We start from the raw sequence: 24,520 nt of genomic DNA, 5'->3' as shown, positions 1-24,520 counted from the left end.
AAGATTTAAGCCTTGTCAGTATATAACACTAATCCAGTTTTGCTTTATAGTGACCTCATGAACCCAACTAGGTATCGTTCTTTCTTTTTCTTATTATTTGGTGGATGGAAAATGTGCCTTGTGCTTGCTTGCCAGTTACTAAAACCTTAAAAAAATATGATCATTTTGGTTGAATAGTCATTCCTGCCTTGTGCCCTATGCCTGCCGGGATGGGCTCTGGCTTCCCCGCAACCCTCACCAGGATAAGCGGTTTTGCGGATGGATGGATGGATTGATGGTTGAATAGTCCAGCAGTGCCCAATCCTTAGATCCAGAGGTTCCCATGCTAACCTAATGTTTCAAGGCTGCTTGGCATGTTATTTGGAAGCAATGTAAGTGGCTGATTAAATTGGCACTAGAGACTTGAACAGCACAGGAAGCTCGGCTGTTCAGCTGTACAGCTTGTTGGGAGGCACGTTTAAACATAATACATACTTAAAATCTTCTTTAAAGGGATGTACTTGTGAAAGGACTCTTCTTTTTGTTTTTCTTTTCTGTATTTTTTTGCAGACAAAGATCTCACAATCAGCAGTGAAACCAAGCTTTGTGAATCGACAAATAAAATAAAGCCAGAAGTCACTTTCCATCAAGTGAAAGTGCAGCAGGAATATCAATCGCTTTAGCAAAGTTATGCTGTGTGTGTGCTTGTGTGATTATACACACTGAACAAAAATATAAACGCAACAACATGCAACAATTTAAAAGATTTGGAAATTGGACAATTGAAATTAATTCATTAGGCCCTAATCTGTGGATTTCAACTCTCATATTTTGAGGGAGCATGTGATTGGCCTGCTGAGCTGCAGTCAGGTCAAGACCCTGGTGAAGATGAGGAGCCGCAGAGGAGCTTCCCAGTGAAGGGTTCTGAAAGTTTGTGCAGAAATTCTTTGGTTGTGTAAACCCACAGTTTCGTCAGCGGTCCAGGTGGCTGGTCTCCGACGATCCCATAGTTGAAGAAGCCGGATGTGGAGGTCCTGGGCTGGCTTGCTTACATGTGCTCTGCATTTGTGAGGCCAGTTGGACGTTCTGCCAAATTCTCTAAAATGACAGTGGAAAGTCGCTTATGGTAGATAAATGAACATTCAATTCTCTGGAAACCGCTCTGGTGGACATTCCTTCAGTCAGCATGCCAATCACATGCCGTCTCAAAACTTGAGACATCTGTGACATTGTTGTGTCACAAAACAACATTTTAGAGTGACCTTTTATTGTCCCCAGCACAAGGTGTACCTGTGTAATGAGGTACTTCAGGATGGCACATGACCGTATTCACCTTTTATCATACAGTGTGACGGCGAAAATACCACTTTACACATGTCAAGCAGCTGAATTTACATGCACCTGTCATGCGTTATTCAAGCACATATAGAAACCCCACAACTGAAATTTAATCGGCAATAAAGAATAGTATGAAGGAAAAGAAGAGAGAGAGATGGATTGATCACTTGGCAAACAACCTACCTTTTATGGACAACCCCCCTTGGAAACTAAACCAGGAATGGACTACAAAGCTGCTCAATCTTCTAAACAACTATGTACCACAACAGCCCGTAAACAGAACCCGAACCCGACACGTTTCATAGGTGCACCAGTTAAGTGTGCCTAACTACCCGGTACAAAGCACCTAAATGAGACCCAGCTACCAATGCTGAGAGACAATACAACCCTTACCAAAAGCTGTGCTGTGACAGGGCCGACCTGTCACAGTTACATTAACATCTGTAATCCTATAGTAATCCTATAAATGTGTGTACGTACTCAGTCTTTATCGAGATACTCAATCTCTCTTTTTAACCAGGGTTTATTTTATTTTTCAGGAAATGGAAGGGCACTCCGATTATATCAACCACTTGATTTTTGAACCCAGGGAGGGTCAGCAGATTGCATCAGTTAGTGATGATCACACTTGCAGGTTAGTTGGTTGTGAAATGTATATTTTTCAGGAGCATATTTATATTTAGATTATTTTTCATGTTCAACAGATTTGTGAGGTATCAGGAGTCTTTAATGTAATGCAGCACTGACTAAGTCTTATTTAAGGTAAATACTCAGCTGTGGTGTTTAATTTTTTTTACATATGAATAATGAGATATCTGGCCTCATTCAGTATCTGCAGGTAAAAAGACACTGTTACTGTGTGGTATGGACAGGCAGTACAGTGGACAGATTGTCAAGCCTGTTCAATTTGTAATGCTCTAGTACATGTGGTGCAGTGTGTGTGGTTTGCAAGGACAGTGCAGTACATATAGTAACAATCACTACAGACAGCAGGTATGCACAGGTGAATGACCAGGGTGCCAGCCAGTCCAAGGTTTACCATTATTGCATGAAACTTGTAACATAGTGATGTAACCTATGGATACTTTATTTAAGTTCTTGTGTTTTGTAACTTTTCTTTTGGGAGAAAAAATTGCCTCTATGGAACATACACTCACCTAAAGGATTATTAGGAACACCTGTTCAATTTCTCATTAATGCAATTATCTAACCAACCAATCACATGGCAGTTGCTTCAATGCATTTAGGGGTGTGGTCCTGGTCAAGACAATCTCCTGAACTCCAAACTGAATGTCTGAATGGGAAAGAAAGGTGATTTAAGCAATTTTGAGCGTGGCATGGTTGTTGGTGCCAGACGGGCCGGTCTGAGTATTTCACAATCTGCTCAGTTACTGGGATTTTCACGCACAACCATTTCTAGGGTTTACAAAGAATGGTGTGAAAAGGGAAAAACGTCCAGTATGCGGCAGTCCTGTGGGCGAAAATGCCTTGTTGATGCTAGAGGTCAGAGGAGAATGGGCCGACTGATTCAAGCTGATAGAAGAGCAACTTTGACTGAAATAACCACTCGTTACAACCGAGGTATGCAGCAAAGCATTTGTGAAGCCACAACACGAACAGCCTTGAGGCGGATGGGCTACAACAGCAGAAGACCCCACCGGGTACCACTCATCTCCACTACAAATAGGAAAAAGAGGCTACAATTTGCACAAGCTCACCAAAATTGGACAGTTGAAGACTGGAAAAATGTTGCCTGGTCTGATGAGTCTTGATTTCTGTTGAGACCTTCAGATGGTAGAGTCAGAATTTGGCGTAAACAGAATGAGAACATGGATCCATCATGCCTTGTTACCACTGTGCAGGCTGGTGGTGGTGGTGTAATGGTGTGGGGGATGTTTTCTTAGCACACTTTAGGCCCCTTAGTGCCAATTGGGCATCGTTTAAATGCCACGGCCTACCTGAGCATTGTTTCTGACCATGTCCATCCCTTTATGACCACCATGTACCCATCCTCTGATGGCTACTTCCAGCAGGATAATGCACCATGTCACAAAGGTCGAATCATTTAAAATTGGTTTCTTGAACATGACAATGAGTTCACTGTACTAAACTGGCCCCCACAGTCCCCAGATCTCAACCCAATAGAGCATCTTTGGGATGTGGTGGAACGGGAGCTTCATGCCCTGGATGTGCATCCCACAAATCTCCATCAACTGCAAGATGCTATCCTATCAATATGGGCCAACATTTCTAAAGAATGCTTTCAGCACCTTGTTGTATCAATGCCACGTAGAATTAAGGCAGTTCTGAAGGCGAAAGGGGGTCAAACACAGTATTAGTATGGTGTTCCTATTAATCCTTTAGGTGAGTGTATGTCAAATGCAGCATGTAGTAGGAGACATCTGAATAATTGAGAGAGAAGGAATTGATTTTCTTAGTTTTAAATGGCAAAACATGAAAAATTATTAGTGGGGATGCTTAAAATATGCAAAGGTCATGTGTATTTCTAATGTAATTTCCGTGATATATAAAACACTACAATGTCTTTGTACTCCGTAATCCCAGTAAATTGTATTCATAGGGATTTTTCTGGGTGTAAGTAATTTGGGTTTAGGAGAGACTTATAATTTCCTTTAATTTAATCCTTAGAGCTACTATTGAGCTGCTTTCCCCACCTTCTCAGTTCATAAAGTAACACTCCTGAAAGCTTCGTATCAGAGAAGGACTGCAGGTGGCACCGAGAGGTAACTGAATTTTGTAGGGGTGACCTAGAGGTTGCAGTGTGCTTAAGGCGGGGTGGGAAAGTGGGAACAGTTGTACTGAAAGTGTTTTCTGTTCTTTATTAATGGTGCAGAAACCACTGACACAGCTCTTCCAGTATGAAATCTAAAGCTAAGCATAACATGTGAGAAATATTACAGGGTGGATTTGCGCAATTACTCTGCAATGTTTTAGTTTTCCTAAGTAATTGGTTAAATGTGGAAATCCAATTAACATTAGAGTCTTTGGGATTTTATTATTATTTTTATTTTTTTCCTTGGTGTAATTGTTAACACATTGCTTAAACACTGGGCGTTTTGGTTAATTGTATTGCAGGGAACAATACCTAGCAGGTACGTTTTAGTAGCTATAGATTCAATTTCAATTGCTCTTGCTGCCTGCATGTGGTTTCCCCATTAGGGTGAGCAGATAGCATTAGCAGACATTAAAATCCTGTAACAATACTGGATTGACTGTTTACGTTTGCAGAGTTTTTTTTTTTTTTTTAATAGATCACCTTACTGTAATGGTTTACTTAATACAAATCTAATTTTTTTTTATGCATTTCTTTTGCAATTGTAGGCATGCTGCCTACCGTCAGTGAAAAGCTCTCATGTAATGTTTTCTTGCCCTTGTCACCTGCTCAGTGTAGTAAGCCCCAAACCTGCTGTTTTATTGATGTAGAATTTGGGGAAAAAAGGATGAAAGCACCAAAGTTTATTTCCTTTTTAATAGTGTGGAAGTGCGCAATATCAACTTTTAATCCAAAATCACTCTTGTCCTTTTCTTTTTCCCTTCAATGTTTCTGCCTTCATGCTCCAAAACATAGCCACATGAAAGCATATAGCATTTTTCTAAATCGGCAATAGTTACCAATAGTTTTAAATGTGCAAATTAGAACTGTAAACGGTTAATACAGTGAGGGAAAGACGTATTTGATCCCCTGCTGATTTTGTACGTTTGCCCACTGACAAAGAAATGATCAGTCTATAATTTTAATGGTAGGTGTATTTTAACAGTGAGAGACAGAATAACAACAAAAAAATCCAGAAAAACATATTTCAAAAAAGTTATAAATTGATCTGCATGTTAATGAGGGAAATAAGTATTTGATCCCCTATCAATCAACAAGATTTCTGGCTCCCAGGTGTCTTTTATTCAGGTAACGAGCTGCGATTAGGAGCACTCTCTTAAAGGGACCTGTCCACAGAAGCAATCAATCAATCAGATTCCAAACTCTCCACCATGGCCAAGACCAAAAAGCTGTCCAAGGATGTCAGGGACAAGATTGTAGATCTACACAAGGCTGGAATGGGCTACAAAGACCATCGCCAAGCAGGTGACAACAGTTGGTGCGATTATTCGCAAATGGAAGAAACACAAAATAACTGTCAGTCTCCCTCGGTCTGGGGCTCCATGCACCTCACCTCGTGGAGTTTCAATGATCATGAGAACGGTGAGGAATCAGCCCAGAACTACACGGGAGGATCTTGTTAATGAACTCAAGGCAGCTGGGACCATAGTCGCCAAGAAAACAATTGGTAACACACTACGCCATGAAGGAAATCCTGCAGCGCCCGCAAGGTCCCCCTGCTCAAGAAAGCGCATGTACAGGCCCGTCTGAAGTTTGCCAATGAACATCTGAATGATTCAGAGGAGAACTGGGTGAAAGTGTTGTGGTCAGATGAGACCAAAATCGAGCTCTTTGGCATCAACTCAACTCGCCGTGTTTGGAGGAGGAGGACACCATCCCCACCGTCAAACATGGAGGTGGAAACATTATGCTTTGGGGGTGTTTTTCTGCTAAGGGGACAGGACAACTGCACCACATCAAAGGGATGATGGACGGGGCCATGTACCTTCAAATCTTGTGTGAGAACCTCCTTCCCTCAGCCAGGGCATTGAAAATGGGTCGTGGATGGGTATTCCAGCATGACAATGACCCAAAACACACAGCCAAGGCAACAAAGGAGTGGCTCAAGAAGAAGCACATTAAGGTCCTGGAGTGGCCTAGCCAGTCTCCAGACCTTAATCCTATAGAAAATCTGTGGAGGGAGCTGAAGGTTCGAGTTGCCAAACGTCAGCCTCGAAACCTTAATGACTTGGAGAGGATCTGCAAAGAAGAGTGGGACAAAATCCCTCCTGAGATGTGTGCAAACCTGGTGGCCAACTACAAGAAACGTCTGACCTCTGTGATTGCCAACAAGGGTTTTGCCACCAAGTACTAAGTCGAAGGGGTCAAATACTTATTTCCCTCATTAACATGCAAATCAATTTATAACTTTTTTGAAATGCGTTTTTCTGGATTTTTTTGTTGTTATTCTGTCTCTCACTGTTAAAATACACCTACCATTAAAATTATAGACTGATCATTTCTTTGTCAGTGGGCAAACGTACAAAATCAGCAGGGAATCAAATACTTTTTTCCCCTCACTGTATGATTTTCATTCCGCGTTATAATGGGTGTCATGATATGGGCAAATGTCTGCAAGATAGGCCTCAGGAAGGTCTCCATGTTCACACTTCTGAAGAGATCTTTTATTACAAAAACAAGTATGTGTTTTTTTTTTTTCTTATTAACATCATAACCTTGTATGTAATGTTTGTCAATGCTGTCTTTAAATGTATTCTATTAATTTCCTCCGATTGATAAAGTGGAGGCCTGGGGTAACTAACATGACCCACAAAATGGAGTGCTGGTCCTGGGAGGGGTTTCAAATGCTACTGCAGGAAACTTCTGTGCTCAGAGCAAGCTCGGATCAAGCCAGGGAAAACAGGGGAATTCAAATCTGCATAAAGATTTAAAATTCTGTCGTGTTGAGAAAATATGGAACTCGGAAGCGAGGGATGGGGGTCAAAATGTGTACAAAGATTGTTATCAAGGGAAAGGCTTCTAGACAAATAAAGAATAAGCCTTTAGTATAAATAAGACGTAGGCACCCTCTGTATAATATATTTTTTTCTACTGACCTTCGGTTGTGTGTTTTGTTGCAGATTGATTTTAAAACAGGTTTAAGTTCAATTTCAGTTCCATGCAGCCAGGCAGACCCTTTTTGGTGCCCCACAACAGACTGTACTCCACAGCTGGCATTGTTTCAAGGCAAACTTTAAAAAGTTAACATCGACATGTCCAGCGTGGGAACTCCTGTTATGTTCTAGAAACTATTGCTATTATTATTATTATAAGCGTCATCATTATTATTATTATATTAACTCCCAGGGTTTGCAATGATGATGCCTGATCTCTGAGGTGGCTGTGCAAGAATATTTCTGTGGTAAGCTGCATAGAAAAATTGTTTATGCTGAGCTCACCTAAAACATTAGATAACCCTGTCTTGTTGGTTGTGTAGCTGCAGTCACCCAATAACAGCCAAAAATGTTTGTATATTACCCTGTTACTGTAATCCAAAACCTGTATGGTAAAGTACTAATTATAAGTGTTTTTCTCTTCTAAGAAAATAAATTAATTTTATGAACCTGTATAAAACTATCTAATGGAAAAGGCAGGACTAGAAATAAGGGTACTGTTGCTTATAGTTGATCTTTAAAATTACATTTTAAGTCAGCACTACTGTAAACCTGAGTAAACTATTTGTTTGTACAGACAGAGCTATACTAAAACTGCACATTGTTGGGCGTTGTGTGTGTGTGTGTGTGTATGTATGTGTATATATATATATATATATATATATATATATATATATATATATATATATATATATATATATATATAATGATGTTACTTATATTTTGTAGCAAATATGTCAACTTTATTATCTGCAAATAAGGATACAATAAGCTGCTATATCATTGTGTTTCTTGGGCAGTGATGAAGAGTATTGGATTGCCTGGTATTGGGAGGATGATTGGGCACCCTCTGCCCACACTGGAAGATGCCAAGGGCTTTTGTCTGGATTTAATTTTCCAATCCAAAACCTTAGCTCCTGCTGACTTTTTCTTAAAGGTTAACAGTTTATGCAAAGCAACATATCAATGTTAAGGAGTGGTTTTCATGCATGTCTTAATGATTTCAAATATTTATGCAGTGGTTGAGCATGTTCATAAATATTTTCCTGGAGAAATAGAAGTGTATGTATGTATGTGTGTGTATATATATATATATATATATATACACTCACCTAAAGGATTATTAGGAACACCTGTTCAATTTCTCATTAATGCAATTATCTAACCAACCAATCACATGGCAGTTGCTTCAATGCATTTAGGGGTGTGGCCCTGGTCAAGACAATCTCCTGAACTCCAAACTGAATGTCTGAATGGGAAAGAAAGGTGATTTAAGCAATTTTGAGCGTGGCATGGTTGTTGGTCCAGACGGGCCAGTCTGAGTATTTCACAATCTGCTCAGTTACTGGGATTTCACGCACAACCATTTCTAGGGTTTACAAAGAATGGTGTGAAAAGGGAAAAACATCCAGTATGCGGCAGTCCTGTGGGCGAAAATGCCTTGTTGGTGCTAGAGGTCAGAAAAGAATGGGCCGACTGATTCAAGCTGATAGAAGAGCAACTTTGACTGAAATAACCACTCGTTACAACCGAGGTATGCAGCAAAGCATTTGTGAAGCCACAACACGAACAGCCTTGAGGCGGATGGGCTACAACAGCAGAAGACCCCACCGGGTACCACTCATCTCCACTACAAATAGGAAAAAGAGGCTACAATTTGCACAAGCTCACCAAAATTGGACAGTTGAAGACTGGAAAAATGTTGCCTGGTCTGATGAGTCTCGATTTCTGTTGAGACATTCAGATGGTAGAGTCAGAATTTGGCGTAAACAGAACGAGAACATGGATCCTTCATGCCTTGTTACCACTGTGCAGGCTGGTGGTGGTGGTGTAATGGTGTGGGGGATGTTTTCTTAGCACACTTTAGGCCCCTTAGTACCAATTGGGCATCGTTTAAATGCCACGGCCTACCTGAGCATTGTTTCTGACCATGTCCATCCCTTTATGACCACCATGTACCCATCCTCTGATGGCTACTTCCAGCAGGATAATGCACCATGTCAAAAAGGTTGAATCATTTCAAACTGGTTTCTTGAACATGACAATGAGTTCACTGTACTAAACTGGCCCCCACAGTCACCAGATCTCAACCCAATAGAGCATCTTTGGGATGTGGTGGAACGGGAGCTTCGTGCCCTGGATGTGCATCCCACAAATCTCCATCAACTGCAAGATGCTATCCTATCAATATGGGCCAACATTTCTAAAGAATGCTTTCAGCACCTTGTTGAATCAATGCCACGTAGAATTAAGGCAGTTCTGAAGGCGAAAGGGGGTCAAACACAGTATTAGTATGGTGTTCCTAATAATCCTTTAGGTGAGTGTATATATATATTAAAGGACTAAAGGATTATTAGGAACACCATACTAATACTGTGTTTGACCCCCTTTCGCCTTCAGAACTGCCTTAATTCTACGTGGCATTGATTCAACAAGGTGCTGAAAGCATTCTTTAGAAATGTTGGCCCATATTGATAGGATAGCATCTTGCAGTTGATGGAGATTTGTGGGATGCACATCCAGGGCACGAAGCTCCCGTTCCACCACATCCCAAAGATGCTCTATTGGGTTGAGATCTGGGGACTGTGGGGGCCAGTTTAGTACAGTGAACTCATTGTCATGTTCAAGAAACCAATTTGAAATGATTCGACCTTTGTGACATGGTGCATTATCCTGCTGGAAGTAGCCATCAGAGGATGGGTACATGGTGGTCATAAAGGGATGGACATGGTCAGAAACAATGCTCAGGTAGGCCGTGGCATTTAAACGATGGCACACTTTAGGCCCCTTAGTGCCAATTGGGCAAGAAAACATCCCCCACACCATTACACCACCACCACCAGCCTGCACAGTGGTAACAAGGCATGATGGATCCATGTTCTCATTCTGTTTATGCCAAATTCTGACTCTACCATCTGAATGTCTCAACAGAAATCGAGACTCATCAGACCAGGCAACATTTTTCCAGTCTTCAACTGTCCAATTTTGGTGAGCTTGTGCAAATTGTAGCCTCTTTTTCCTATTTGTAGTGGAGATGAGTGGTACCCGGTGGGGTCTTCTGCTGTTGTAGCCCATCCGCCTCAAGGTTGTACGTGTTGTGGCTTCACAAATGCTTTGCTGCATACCTCGGTTGTAACGAGTGGTTATTTCAGTCAAAGTTGCTCTTCTATCAGCTTGAATCAGTCGGCCCATTCTCCTCTGACCTCTAGCATCAACAAGGCATTTTCGCCCACAGGACTGCCGCATACTGGATGTTTTTCCCTTTTCACACCATTCTTTGTAAACCCTAGAAATGGTTGTGCGTGAAAATCCCAGTAACTGAGCAGATTGTGAAATACTCAGACCGGCCCGTCTGGCCCCAACAACCATGCCACGCTCAAAATTGCTTAAATCACCTTTCTTTCCCATTCAGACATTCAGTTTGGAGTTCAGGAGATTGTCTTGACCAGGACCACACCCCTAAATGCATTGAAGCAACTGCCATGTGATTGGTTGGTTAGATAATTGCATTAATGAGAAATTGAACAGGTGTTCCTAATAATCCTTTAGGTGAGTGTATAATATATATATTTTTTTTTCACCCCCAAATCTGAAGTATTAAGTTAAACATGCCCATTATGGCTACATGTCTTGAAAGTGATCCTCTTATCTCCCTTTTTATCTCCCATTATTTCACTTGGCTTTGTAAAGGCATCAGCAAAATATAATAATAATAATAATTATTATTATTATTATTATTATTATAATGATGATGAGGATATATCTACTGAACCCTAGTTGAGCCTGTGTCCCTTTGCCTTCAAACAGTGGGAGACCTTAAACTCAGGTTAAAAATGTAATGTACTCTTTTTCTTTTTTCTTCTTTTGTGCATGTCAGCCTGGTGTGTGCACTAGAACAGAATACAAGTCATCGTCAAAACCTTTATAGTCTTCAAAGCGGTATAGTTTCAATGTTTTTTTTTGTTTTGTTTTTATCTTTCAAGTGCTGAAAGAATTTTTAAAGCCAGTGGTGAAAACAACTTAAGCCTTCCAAAAGTTGGATGGTAGTAAGTTTTTGTAAGCCGTTAGGAAGTGGTTGAGATAATTTACCCTGTTATGTCAGCTTGAATGAAGGTTACATAAGGTGGAGGTCAACGGGTTCGTTAGAACAGGATGTCACACATGCTACTGAGAAACTGATGGAGGTACATTCAGATGGGCTTGGTGGGAAATGGCACATTGTTTAACCCAGCCTTGAACCTGGCTTTCATTCTAAAATAACTGTGACCTATTTAAGCAGAACCCAAAAACACAGTTGTGCAGTTTACTTTCTGCAGTCTTTTTTTAATAGGCCTATGTTTGATTCTGAGTTGAAAATGAATTATTTGCTTTAGCTTTGTGCTGCAGCACCTGGTCAGGATTTTATCAGACATACAGTCCATTTATCCTATACAAATGTAATGATGTATTATTGAAAGCACACATTTATTTCTCGCTACTTATTCTCTTAACATCACACTTTGCTTCTGCTTTTCAGAAGGTAATTAGATTCAGAAGTGTATATGTGCTGGTGTAATGGAGCAGTGAGCAATCTGATAAAACCTCTAAGTGTGTTTCTTGGAATCATACGTCACATGCCAGCAGGGAGGTTTTTTTCCTCTTCTTAATTGGATATTGGTAGAGATTGGTAGTTAAAGGCAGCTACATCTCCATCAAAACATACATGTAGGTGGTCATATATTCTTGAAGTGCATTGGTATTGTATTTGCTTCTTTATATTGCACAGACAGTGAGTCTGGATATGATTTTAATAGAAAATTAGAGATCTAAAATAGAGCCGAAAAAATATTTCTCTGAAGTCTTTGATTACAGTGAGTATTTTGTGTGCGTAATACAACTTGAATATAGTTGTACAGAGTTAAAGCAGAAAATAGCAATAATTAATAAAGGATTCAGAATTTAATATATTTTGTAGACCCTTTTAAAGTCATAACTTCAGATAACAGCAAGAAAAGTAAATGTGAAATTTTATAAAAGCTCAACAAGTCAGCTTGACATTTGGATGTGCTTTGGAAGAAATGCCATTTCTCGTTAAATAAGAACAAGTCTTCTGAATTACCTAGCATATAAGTACTTGTCATGCAACACTTGTGGCATTTATTATTTTTAGAAAGCTCTGTGTGTTCCAGATTGCCTCGTTTCCCCCCTTAACTGTAATGCTTTCGGTTAAATCGGTAAAATTGTCAGCATTTACATCAAGTATGTGTTATTAACATCTGTTTGAGCCTATTAAAGAGGCCTTTATTGAGCAGTTTCTTAGGAAGTATTGGTCACCATGCACTTTAAATTCAAGTTAAGTGTTCATACTATCTGTTTTCGATTTGGGTAGAAATTACTAATTCTCAGGATGTATTGTAATATTACACTTTGATGGTCGCTAGGTCTCAGCAACGTCTACAGGATCCACTGATTTTATGTATTTAGATGTTAAATTAAAAGGCATTTTTAATTATTTTTATAGAGAAAAATACACGACTACGGCTTGTTCTCTGTTATAGATATTGTAGATAAAATTGAAAGCTTAATGTAAAAAATAAATAAATAAATGATTTAGCTAAATAAAAGGGATACTGTCGTGCATTTTATCACGTGGGTTATAAAAACCCACTTTTGATGATTGATTAATTCTACTTTATTTTTAGCTTGAATGTATTGCCTTTGTTCTTCCTACTGTCAGCACCTACCCCACTTTGCTTTTTGGAGATTAATTGTTTGAGTTTTGTTTTTGTTGTCTTCTCTTTTTTTTTTTTAAATTCAAATCTGGTGTCGTCAGTGTCTGGTGTTGATAAGTCATGCATCTCTTTCTTGAATTCAGTTTTAAAGCTACACACTCAGACTTAAATGCAATAATGTTTCTGTTTCTTCAGATAACTAAAAGTGTTTATGTGATAAATGCATTTGATCCATTCTGCTTAGAACTGTTACTAGATAAAGACAAGCAAAAAATGTACAAGATGGTACAGTGGGAAGAGAGATGTATTGAATTTCTATGTATTTTGGACTGGCAAAAGCAAATCTGAGTTAATACCCAATACTTTTGTTTCTCAAAATGAAGTCTGCCAGATAAAATGGCAAGAACCTCTTCACTTCTGAGAGTAGTAAAACTATACATGGAAAATTACACAGAGCTGGTTTGCTGTGCCGTGTTAGCCTTAAATCAATCCAGAACACAATGTTAATTTAATAACCTTAATTGGATTAACAAAAAATGTACACGTGTAAGTAGGCTAACCTCAATAAACGCTAATAATTTTGTGTCATTCATATTTAAAAGATCAGTTTCTGAATCTTACACCTGCAAAAAAAAAAAAAAAAATTCTCCTGAGTACAGAATTTGTGGTGTAACTTCAGCCTCCCAGCCACATTAACATAGCTTTTCCACATGGAATTCATATACAAAGGAAAATTAGCTTTTCTTTTTCCTGAAAATTGAGCTGCGTTAAAGAGAATTAAATCTAGAACTTTGTCTCCTTGAGGTTTCTGCTTGCTGCGGCGTTGCTAGGGGTGACCCGATCTGAGCATGAGATGCATTGTCGGTCTCTGCTGAAGGAAATCTGCCCTAAATCATGATCAGAACTTTGGTCAAACTCTTAAGTACAGCTAAGTATGGTACATTGTGGAAAATAATTTTTCTGCTTAAAGTTGTGTTTTCAATTAGCCGGCAATGTTCGCAGTGAGCTTAGCTTACAGTCATACCACCTTGGAGCCTGATCTCGTCAGATCTGTGAAGATAAGCAAGCTGGTCCTGGTGGTTATTTAATTTAATGCTGCATGAAGGCATTTTTATTTATTTTAAAAAGTACATACTGAACTACCCCCTCCGTTAAAATCCTTACCTGCCTGATGATGAGGCTGTTGTGGAAGATAACTTGTAGAATGGAGGTCTTGTACGCTTTGCAATGAGGAATCTAGGCACACCCGTCACCGCCAAACTCAACATGTGCTAATAGTCTGATCTGCCTCAATTCCTCCTTCTGATTTTTTATAGTACTTATTAGTACCCTAATAAGTGCTATATTATTATTCACAAACGGTCAACAACAAACCTTTGTTAAACATCCTTCTACTACTCCAGCTCATAATTAAACCTTAAAGATGCCTAATTTGGTTTATAAATCTGCCTGTTTGTCTTTGAATTTACCTCATGTTTCCCGGCTGTTATAAAGGATGCCCTGGCAAATGTTTCTCTCGGCTAAAACACTTGTAAAAACAGTCATTTTAGATGCAGTCTAATTTGTTGCAAACATTTAATCTTCAATCCAGTTTGCAATAGGCGCAATTTACACTGTGATTTCTGATCTGGATCAAATGCATCGGTACATTTGATCAGGATCAGAATTGTCGTGTTAACACTGCCATTTGATCAGGATCAACTGTCAGCCTCCACAGGGGTCTATGTATGTACACACGCAAGTCCAAACTTAATTATATGAATATTTAAAATTATAGTAATTTAGAACACAGAGCTCTAACAAAAAGTGTCATTTTATCTCATTACGAATTATTAAGTAAAACCAGTACACTTGCAATTTTTCACAACCAAAGCATTTTAAGCCTGCTTAACATACAATTTTGTGCAGCACACTTAATCTCCTTACAAATGTTAAAACAAATCTTTCTTTCAGTGGTAAACCCAAGTTTTGCCTGATATACAGAGATCTGTAATGTTGGGAATTACTTGTGTATGCATTCTATTCTGTTTATCTCGTGTTTTTTCCCACCCAAAATTTGAAACATGTTCAATGGTTTTAATAAGGGTAAGGTAACCTACTGATTTCATTTACTGAGCTATAGTGAAAAGTTTCACCTTTCGACACTGCAATGCAATACAACAGCTCGGATTCTGAAGTTTATTTATTTTTAAATCTGTTTAATTGCCATATCTGTATTAACTGAAGATATGGAGATGAGAGATTAGAGTCCCCAGTAAACTTTTATATAGGTTAGGGTTCACTTTTCTAGTGACTGAACTCAATTGTGTATATTTGTATAGGCGTAACTTGAATTGTTGGTGTTATTTTGGTGATTAATCCAGTTTCAGTTCTGAGAATTTAACTTCATATTAAATATACTTAAATGTTATGTTTCTATTTGTTCTTTAGTTGGAATACAGGGTGGAAATGTTCTTTAGATTTCTTCTGAAGTTGTAATTTTGTATCCATGGTTCTCTGAACTTAAGGCACTGTGTCAACCCTGGAAGCCAATCAGAAACAAGGTCTTGGCAAAGGACACATTTCTTGTCAATTCTCAAAAGATATGACCCACAGATTTTGTTTTTATTTTTTCTTCCAATCAAAGGAAATGAATATATATTTTCGAAAAGAAACTAGTAAAACATTCTGAGTTAATTGGACCCATACATGGTTGCATGGGTGACTTAGCTATGGAGGCATTTTCCTAGGATTCTCTGTTAAGAATCTTTCTGTGGTCTGTGTCTTGCTGTGTGTTCCTCACTCAAACAACTGAGACTTTCTTGGACCCAGTAGATAAGAATGCTTCCGCATTTGTCATTTCAAAGAGTCCTTGGCTTTGCCAAGACATGGCTTCAGAGGAAACTTGTTCTGTTCACCCCCCCCCCCCCCCCTTTTTTATGTTGTTTGAAAATATTACCAGAAGGTTCTCTTGAAAACAAAATAAATCAAGCCAGTTGAAATACCTTTATTGCGATCATTGAGTTTTTTTAAGCTTTATTTGCAATTTCTTTTGTTTGTCTACCTGAAAGATAAGTGTCAGTTTTGCAGTACTATCCAGTGGTTGTTTTTTTACTTGGTTTATTCTGTCTTGATGCAGCTACCAATGAGTATCGTTTTTCAGACAGTGGAAGCTATTGGAAAATGACTGAGGTGCCTAGATTTCCTGGCTGTTTGACTCCCCTAGGAAGTCATAGGAAGGAGTCCATGTGATTTTCTAAGTATTCAGGGAGAAGGTATGGTATTCTTAGGTGATCGTGTCATGTTAAGGTACCGATTTCACTGCATTTCTCCTCCAGAAATGTGCTCAATCCCCCAAGTGAACAGATATTTATTGGAGCTACAGGGTTGTGCATGGTCACAAAATGTATTCATTCATTCATTTATTTCAATTATTACATATTTTGAGTTTATTTCCTCCATTCAGTGGTTGCAGTGATTGTTTGTTAGTGGATAGGCTATATGAGTTACAAGCTTTCTTATGCCCAAATTTACTTTCCTAGAAAAAAGATACATGTAGCTTTTAAGGTCTAATTGCTTGCTCTTTTAAGTGCGTGAACATACATGCCCGGACTGAGCTTGTTTTCATTTCTGTCAAATGAACAAAATGTGTTTTATTGGGAAAAATATGTTTTTGAGATCAAATGTAGTTCAGTCATCAGCAGTGACCACTTCAAACGCAATGTATGTGAATACTGTGCTGTTTGCCGAGATAATTTAAAGGCCTGTAAAATTCCAATTTAATGTCTATTACTAGCAGTCTGTTTGTCCCGTTATGACTGGTTATAGGTTTCTATATACTCATATTGTAATATATGTTCTTATCTATTTCATATTTATTCCAAATACTCATTGCATAATAATATACCTACTAAATGCATTCAATGACACAGCCATCCCATGCTAAAACTAAATAAATCCATAATGATCATGTTTATTGCTGGCCCTGGGTATGAGACTACTGCATATGAGTTTCTAACTGAACTTTTACGGTATTGAAATACACTCACCTAAAGGATTATTAGGAACACCTGTTCAATTTCTCATTAATGCAATTATCTAATCAACCAATCACATGGCAGTTGCTTCAATCCATTTAGAGGTGCGGTCCTGGTCAAGACAATCTCCTGAACTCCAAACTGAATGTCTGAATGAGAAAGAAAGGTGATTTAAGCAATTTTGAGCGTGGCATGGTTGTTGGTGCCAGACGGGCCAGTCTGAGTATTTCACAATCTGCTCAGTTACTGGGATTTTCACGCACAACCATTTCTAGGGTTTACAAAGAATGGTGTGAAAAGGGAAAAACATCCAGTATGCGGCAGTCCTGTGGGCGAAAATGCCTTGTTGATGCTAGACGTCAGAGGAGAATGGGCCGACTGATTCAAGCTGATAGAAGAGCAACTTTGACTGAAATAACCACTCGTTACAACCGAGGTATGCAGCAAAGCATTTGTGAAGCCACAACACGTACAACCTTGAGGCGGATGGGCTACAACAGCAGAAGACCCCACCGGGTACCACTCATCTCCACTACAAATAGGAAAAAGAGGCTACAATTTGCAAGCTCACCAAAATTGGACAGTTGAAGACTGGAAAAATGTTGCCTGGTCTGATGAGTCTCGATTTCTGTTGAGACCTTCAGATGGTAGAGTCAGAATTTGGCGTAAACAGAATGAGAACATGGATCCATCATGCCTTGTTACCACTGTGCAGGCTGGTGGTGGTGGTGTAATGGTGTGGGGGATGTTTTCTTGGCACACTTTAGGCCCCTTAGTGCCAATTGGGCATCGTTTAAATGCCACGGCCTACCTGAGCATTGTTTCTGACCATGTCCATCCCTTTATGACCACCATGTACCCATCCTCTGATGGCTACTTCCAGCAGGATAATGCACCATGTCACAAAGGTCGAATCATTTCAAACTGGTTTCTTGAACATGACAATGAGTTCACTGTACTAAACTGGCCCCCACAGTCACCAGATCTCAACCCAATAGAGCATCTTTGGGATGTGGTGGAACGGGAGCTTCGTGCCCTGGATGTGCATCCCACAAATCTCCATCAACTGCAAGATGCTATCCTATCAATATGGGCCAACATTTCTAAAGAATGCTTTCAGCACCTTGTTGTATCAATGCCATGTAGAATTAAGGCAGTTCTGAAGGCGAAAGGGGGTCAAACACAGTATTAGTATGGTGTTCCTAATAATCCTTTAGGTGAGTGTATATATATTATAACCATCTCCATCACATATTTTTTGCAGTGTGCAAGCTCTAACTTCTCTTGGAATATATAGGGGGTATCTGTGGCAATGCCAGGATAGCAAATGTGATTCTTTGCAACTGTACTGCCTGGAGGAGAGACATCCATTAGGTCTAGGCCCTAAGCCGTGGACCCCCAGAGATTTATTTTCTCCTACATGTCATCCATAGGAGTTTTTTGTTTTTCTCACCTCTGTGCCTAAATGGTTTATTTAAATGTTCATTTACTTTATTTTAGATCATGTAAACTGTTTAAAGGTCTATATTTAATTTAATTTATTATTTTGCTGTACATTTGTTGTATGTTTACCAGTCTGTAAAGCGCTCTGTGGCTACCCTGCGAAGGGCGTTATACAAATAAAAATTGATTGATTGATTGATTGATACTCAAACCCAAACACGTATTAAATACGACACCAAAAACTGTAAACCAAAATTAAAACTTTATACATCCACAGAAACCAACTGTAACATAATAGTTGTAGAAAAATCCAAATCAAAGGGTAAATACGCTACATGTAGGTTATACAGTATGTTTTTTGGCCAACAATGGCGATTTATTTGTCTGTACTGATGTCACCGTTAACTTGTCTGTGCAAATTTTATAGTGTGGTACACACACTTGAAAATGCATGGTACCTGGTACCATTCTGACCGAATCCCCACTCCATTTGCAGAAATGCAGCCCCAAGCTTGCAAGGAACCTCCACCATGCTCATTCATGTACTGCTCTCCAGCCCTTCGGCAAACAAACTGCCTTCTGCTACAGCCAAATATTTCAGATTTTGACTCATTAGTCCAGAGCACCTGCTGCCATCTGCACCCCAGTTCCTGTGTTCTGGTGCATAGTTGAGTCGCTTGGCCTTGTTGCAATGTTGGAGGTATGGCTTTTTGGCCGCAAGTCTTCCATGAAGGCCACTTCTGACCAGACTTCTCCGGACAGTAGATGGGTGTACCGGGGTCCCACTGTTTTCTGACAATTCTGAGCTGATGGCCCTGCTGAACATCTTCAGATTGCGAAGGGAAGTAAGCATGATGCGTCTCATCTGCTGCAGTAAGTTTCCTTGGCCGACCACTGCGTCTATGGTCCTCAGCATTGCCCACTTCTTTGTGCTTCTTCAAAAGAGCTTGGACAGCACATCTGGAAACCCCTGTCTGCCTTCAAATTTCTGCCTGGGAGAGACCATGCTGATACAGTTGAACTACCTTGTGTCTTGTTGCTGTGCTCAGTCTTGCCATGGTGTATGATGTTTTCAGCAACCTCACCTTGTTAGCGGAGTTTGGCTATTCCTCACCCAGTTGTATTCCTCCTACACAGCTGTTTCTGTTTCAGTTAATGGTTGTGTTTCACCCTACATATTGAATTGATGATCATTAGCACCTGTATAATTGTTTAATCATACACCTGACCATATGCCTACAAAATCTGACTTTGTGCAAGTTTACCTAGAAGAATTGATGCTGTTTTGAAGGCAAAGGGTGGTCACACCAAATATTGATTTGATGTAGATTCTTCTTCTGTTCACTCACTTTGCATTTAGTTAATTGATAAATATAATCTATTAACATGTCTATTTTTGAAAGCATTCTTACTTTACAGAATTTTTTCACACCTGCCTAAAACTTTTGCACAGTACTGTAATATATATTTACACAGTGTGTTTCTTTGTACTGTGTTATATGAAAATGAATGCATATGTCCAAACAATTACAGAAACGAGCAATTCGACTTTAAAGAATGGCAATAAAGGGCTTTTGTGCTGCAGAAACTATACCATATACTTTAGAGGAATTTATGTCTTCTGGTAACTACTCTAATTCTTGCTTTTCTGCTTGAGTTAGCACACTGCCTAGTGGTCAGTTAATTTAATTGCAAAGGCAGTCAATAAGTCACTGGCTAGATATCTCGGTAGGTGTGACATCTATCTTTACAATTTCACCATATCAAAATATTTCTGAACTATTTGATCCATCACTAGCATACAGCATTCCAGTAACCATTTGTTGTTGAGTACTTTAGCAGGATCTTATTTTTCTGAACTGGTCCTGGCATCATTGTTCAAAGCTGAGTGGTATTTAGGTTAGTATCTTATAGGTTAGTGTATTCCAAAAGATTGTTTCTGAAGTTGCTTTAGCTGTGTTATGGTAATCTGTTATTTTAAACTCATTCCATACAAAATATTTCACACACACTACGCAGAAACGGGTATTTTTTTGCTATGGAAAAAAATGTTTCTCTGCATCGAAGTATTTTGATATATGGTAACTTTCTCTTAATAGGATCTGGGATTTAGATGGAAAACAGACAGTGTCATTTCTGCTTCGCTCTCCGGGAATGAGTGTCTGCTGGCATCCCGAAGAGGCTTTAAAGGTTGGCAGTGATTTTAAAAACAAATCAATAAATATTCTTCTTTTCAGTCTTCTGTATAGACCATAGTCTCCAAAAATATGTATGCAAAATATGTAAGTCAGGTAAGGATAGTTTTTCAGTAGAAAACAAAGGTTACACAAAAGAGTTTGACTTCTGTCAATCTCAGTACATATCCTCAACAATTGTGACTTGGCAATATGTCAATAAATTTAAAATGTTAATGAACCAGTCATTAGTCCAGGTCAAGAAAATTATTGTGCGTCATCTTCTTCAAAATGTCTACAGTCCGTTACACCGCTTGGTCTTATATTGTAGACCTGAATATTTTAGGGTTTATGAACATTGATAGGTTCGCTGCAATGGATTGTGTGTTATCATACAGAACTTGAAAACATGTCTATTTTTAATTTTCATTATTTTCACGCAATCAGTTGATGTGTGATTTATGTACGACTCCACTTAGTTTTGCAGGTGAGTCTGTTGTGTATGTTTTGTATTGTTTTGTCATATGTTAATGCATTGGTGAAGAGAAAAAAATCTAGTTTGCACGGTGGATTAGGGAGGGTTCAGAAACTGAAAGATTGTGTACTGCAATGGTTTTGTCACCATGGGAGGTATTGGAGAGTAAAAGCCTAGACATATTCCAAGCAGACTTAGAAAACTTCTGACGAATTTTCTTAGTCAATGGAGGTCAGTGTCATTATACAAGCTGGTATCTTGGTAAAGCAATAGTTCAGGAGTTTTTAAAGCTCTTCAGCAAAGACTTTACAATGTGCAGCATTCCAGGTTTCTTAAACGACTGAAGCAACACATGCTGAAGATTTTTCTGAACTCCACTGTTTGCTTTTGAAGAACTGTACATCTACACGATTCCTACATTTGAAAGCATTCCATCATTCAAAAAGCTGTCCGGTAATGCAGATTAAAGTAGGCTACTGCTTGCCTTGCTGCCAGTATGCATTAGGCTTCTGTTTTTTCATCCATATTAAGGCATATGCTAAATGATTATTAACTTTTCATGGAAGCAGGCCTGAATGCTCGCATTGTAAAATGTAATAGGGATTCCAAAAATAGTTTAAAGTAAGAAACTACTGAACTGTGGAAAAGGAAATGCAAAATTTATTGTTCTACTTTTTGCTTATTTTTGGAAACCAAGCAGTTTTTCCTTCTCTGCAGATTCAGCACATTCAAACAATGATTAATGGAGCAGAAATCTCGGTCAAAGGCAAAGCACTGAAAGTTTTATTCTCTTAAATTTGGTCATGAAGTTTTTCTTTGGGTCCCATAACATTGTTTACCATTTTCTGTAACGTCTTTTTTTAAATATACCATTTGCACCCAGGGACGGCAAATAATACCTGCTAGGTATCATGTTCATTCGGTTTGAGGGTTCTGCACTGGATTTTCATGCCAAAGCTTGCCACAAATGCAGTTTTTGACGTTAGATATTACACTATTAAAATGCTTCAGTTAGACACTTGAAAATGGTATCTAGTGGGACACAATGTAATTAGTAGCATGTGATGCTTATTGCTGGCAGTGCCTCTATGCATGCAGTGCCAGAACAGTCCCCAAGAATGGGTAATTAAAGGATTAAAAATAAAAAAAAGTTTTTCTGTCTAACAGACATTGCTCTGCATGACTGTCTCTGCCATATTTCTTTGCAGCTGATGGTGGCAGAGAAGAACGGGATGGTGCGCTTTTATGACCTGGTGACGCAGCAGGCCATCCTGTCCCTCGAGAGTGGGCAGACACCTCTAATGTCTGCAGACTGGTGCTTTGCCAACACCATTAAAGTGGGAGCAGTGGTAGGGAATGACTGGATTATTTGGGACATCACTTGCTCCAGGTATGTCGGCTGTTTCTCAAGACCCTGAGGTCTAATGCTGAGATCAAATGTGATAGAAAAACATAGTCCGATTAATCTTAAAATAAGAGGGAAATAGCCAGTGTGTGTAGGGGGGGGGCCTTTTATGCTAGTAACCGGTTATATTGTGAATTTTTTATGACACACAAGATGACTTGATTAACCCAGGTCTGTTACATAATGTATAATATAATGTTGTTTTTAATAATATCATGGGATTTCTTTTTTTTATCGCATTCTGAAAATACGCTTCAAGAAGCAGCATCTCTGACATTTACCTCACTATGTTCTGTCAGTGGAATGCAGTAAAAGGAAGTCCATTGTTAACCGCAGGGAGACTTCTGCTGAGCAAAGAATGTCTAGGCCACTGACTGCTGTGACCTCGAAGCTGTTTTGGAGTTCTCAAGAAAATATTTTCAGGAATAGCACTTTTTTTTCTCAAATGGCTCCACACTATTTCATCTTGATCATCATCATTGTACTCCATACAGAAGAACGATGAGATGAATTAATTCACTAACTTATATGCCATCTAAAACCATAGCATGCCTAGGGAACTCAAGACGTTAGCAATGGAGAAGAAAATCAAACACTCTACCGTATATTGATCAATTAATTTAAAACCATACAGTCTTTGTGGCAATTTAGTTTCTTTCCACTCTCAGCTGGACGTAGGTATTAAGGATGAGCTGTCTTCTAATTTTTATTTAATTTTTTCCAGTTATCCAAAAGAAAAAAGAGCTGCCCATGTCGACCGTGCACGACTGTTCAGGTAAACTGACCAGACGGAAACACTAAGGAGTAGTCTTTATAAGGGAGTCACTTCATAGTTGTAAATAATGTGGGAAGATCTATCTAGTCAGCATTAATATGGGAATCATGAATTGCCAAGAGTTTAAAAGGAACATAATATGTACAGACTTTGTGAGAAATTAACTCTTTCTCTCGTTTCAGATGGTCCAAAGCCAATGAAAACCTGTTTGCTACCACTGGTTGTCCAGGGAAGATAAATAGCCAACTACTTGTGCATCACTTGGGTCACCCACAGGTAATTCAACATATCTGCTTTGTTTGACTTTGCTATTTCTTCCTCTGGGACTAGGGAAGGAATATATATACATATATATGTGGCAGGGCACTGCATTTTTTAACCTCATTAGCAGAAAATCATTCAGTGAACTGTCATCTGTGACTGACTAATGTGCATCTCAGTCCCAAAGGAAGAAACACATATACAGCGAGGGGAAAAAGTATTTGATCCCCTGCTGATTTTGTACGTTTGCCCACTGACAAGGAAATGATCAGTCTATAATTTTAATGGTAGGTGTATTGTAACACTGAGAGACAGAATAACAGCAAAAAAATCCAGAAAAACGCATTTCAAAACAGTTATAAATTGATTTGCATGTTAATGAGGGAAATAAGTATTTGATCCCCTATCAATCAGCAAGATTTCTGGCTCCCAGGTGTCTTTTATACAGGTAACAAGCTGAGATTAGGAGCACTCTCTTAAAGGGAGTGCTCCTAATCTCAGCTCGTTACCTGTATAAAAGACATCTGTCCACAGAAGGAATCAAACAATCAGATTCCAAACTCTCCACCATGGCCACGACCAAAGAGCTGTCCAAGGATGTCAGGGACAAGATTGTAGACCTACACAAGGCTGGAATGGGCTACAAGACCATCGCCAAGCAGCTTGGTGAGAAGGTGACAACAGTTGGTGCGATTATTCGCAAATGGAAGAAACACAAAATAACTGTCAGTCTCCCTCAGTCTGGGGTTCCATGCAAGATCTCACCTCGTGGAGTTTCAATGATCATGAGAACAGTGAGGAATCAGCCCAGAACTACACGGGAGGATCTTGTTAATGATCTCAAGGCAGCTGGGACCATAGTCACCAAGAAAACAATTGGTAACACACTACGCCGTGAAGGACTGAAATCCTGCAGCGCCCACAAGGTCCCCCTGTTCAAGAAAGCACATGTACAGGCCCATCAGAAGTTTGCCAACATCTGAATGATTCAGAGGAGAACTATGTGAAAGTGTTGTGGTCAGATGAGACCAAAATCGAGCTCTTTGGCATCAACTCAACTTGCCGTGTTTGGAGGAGGAGGAATGACCCCAAGAACACCATCCCCACCGTCAAACATGGAGGTGGAAACATTATGCTTTGGGGGTGTTTTTCTGCT

General features: G+C 39.3%; 1 protein-coding gene across 1 annotated transcript in view; it reads left to right on the top strand.

The window, feature by feature from the left end:
• Window positions 1–24,520, top strand: part of nup37 (nucleoporin 37) — a 34,878-nt gene that overhangs the window by 9,248 nt on the left and 1,110 nt on the right. Inside the window, exons 5-9 of the mRNA XM_066705482.1 lie at window positions 1,857–1,951; window positions 20,374–20,464; window positions 22,132–22,313; window positions 23,053–23,103; window positions 23,286–23,379. Coding sequence (XP_066561579.1) covers window positions 1,857–1,951; window positions 20,374–20,464; window positions 22,132–22,313; window positions 23,053–23,103; window positions 23,286–23,379 — 513 coding nt within the window. The remainder of the gene's footprint in view (window positions 1–1,856; window positions 1,952–20,373; window positions 20,465–22,131; window positions 22,314–23,052; window positions 23,104–23,285; window positions 23,380–24,520) is intronic.

The sequence above is a fragment of the Amia ocellicauda genome, chromosome 5 (assembly GCF_036373705.1).
Source record: "Amia ocellicauda isolate fAmiCal2 chromosome 5, fAmiCal2.hap1, whole genome shotgun sequence".
Lineage (NCBI taxonomy): Eukaryota > Metazoa > Chordata > Actinopteri > Amiiformes > Amiidae > Amia > Amia ocellicauda.
This window is presented reverse-complemented; position numbering and strand designations above follow the sequence as displayed.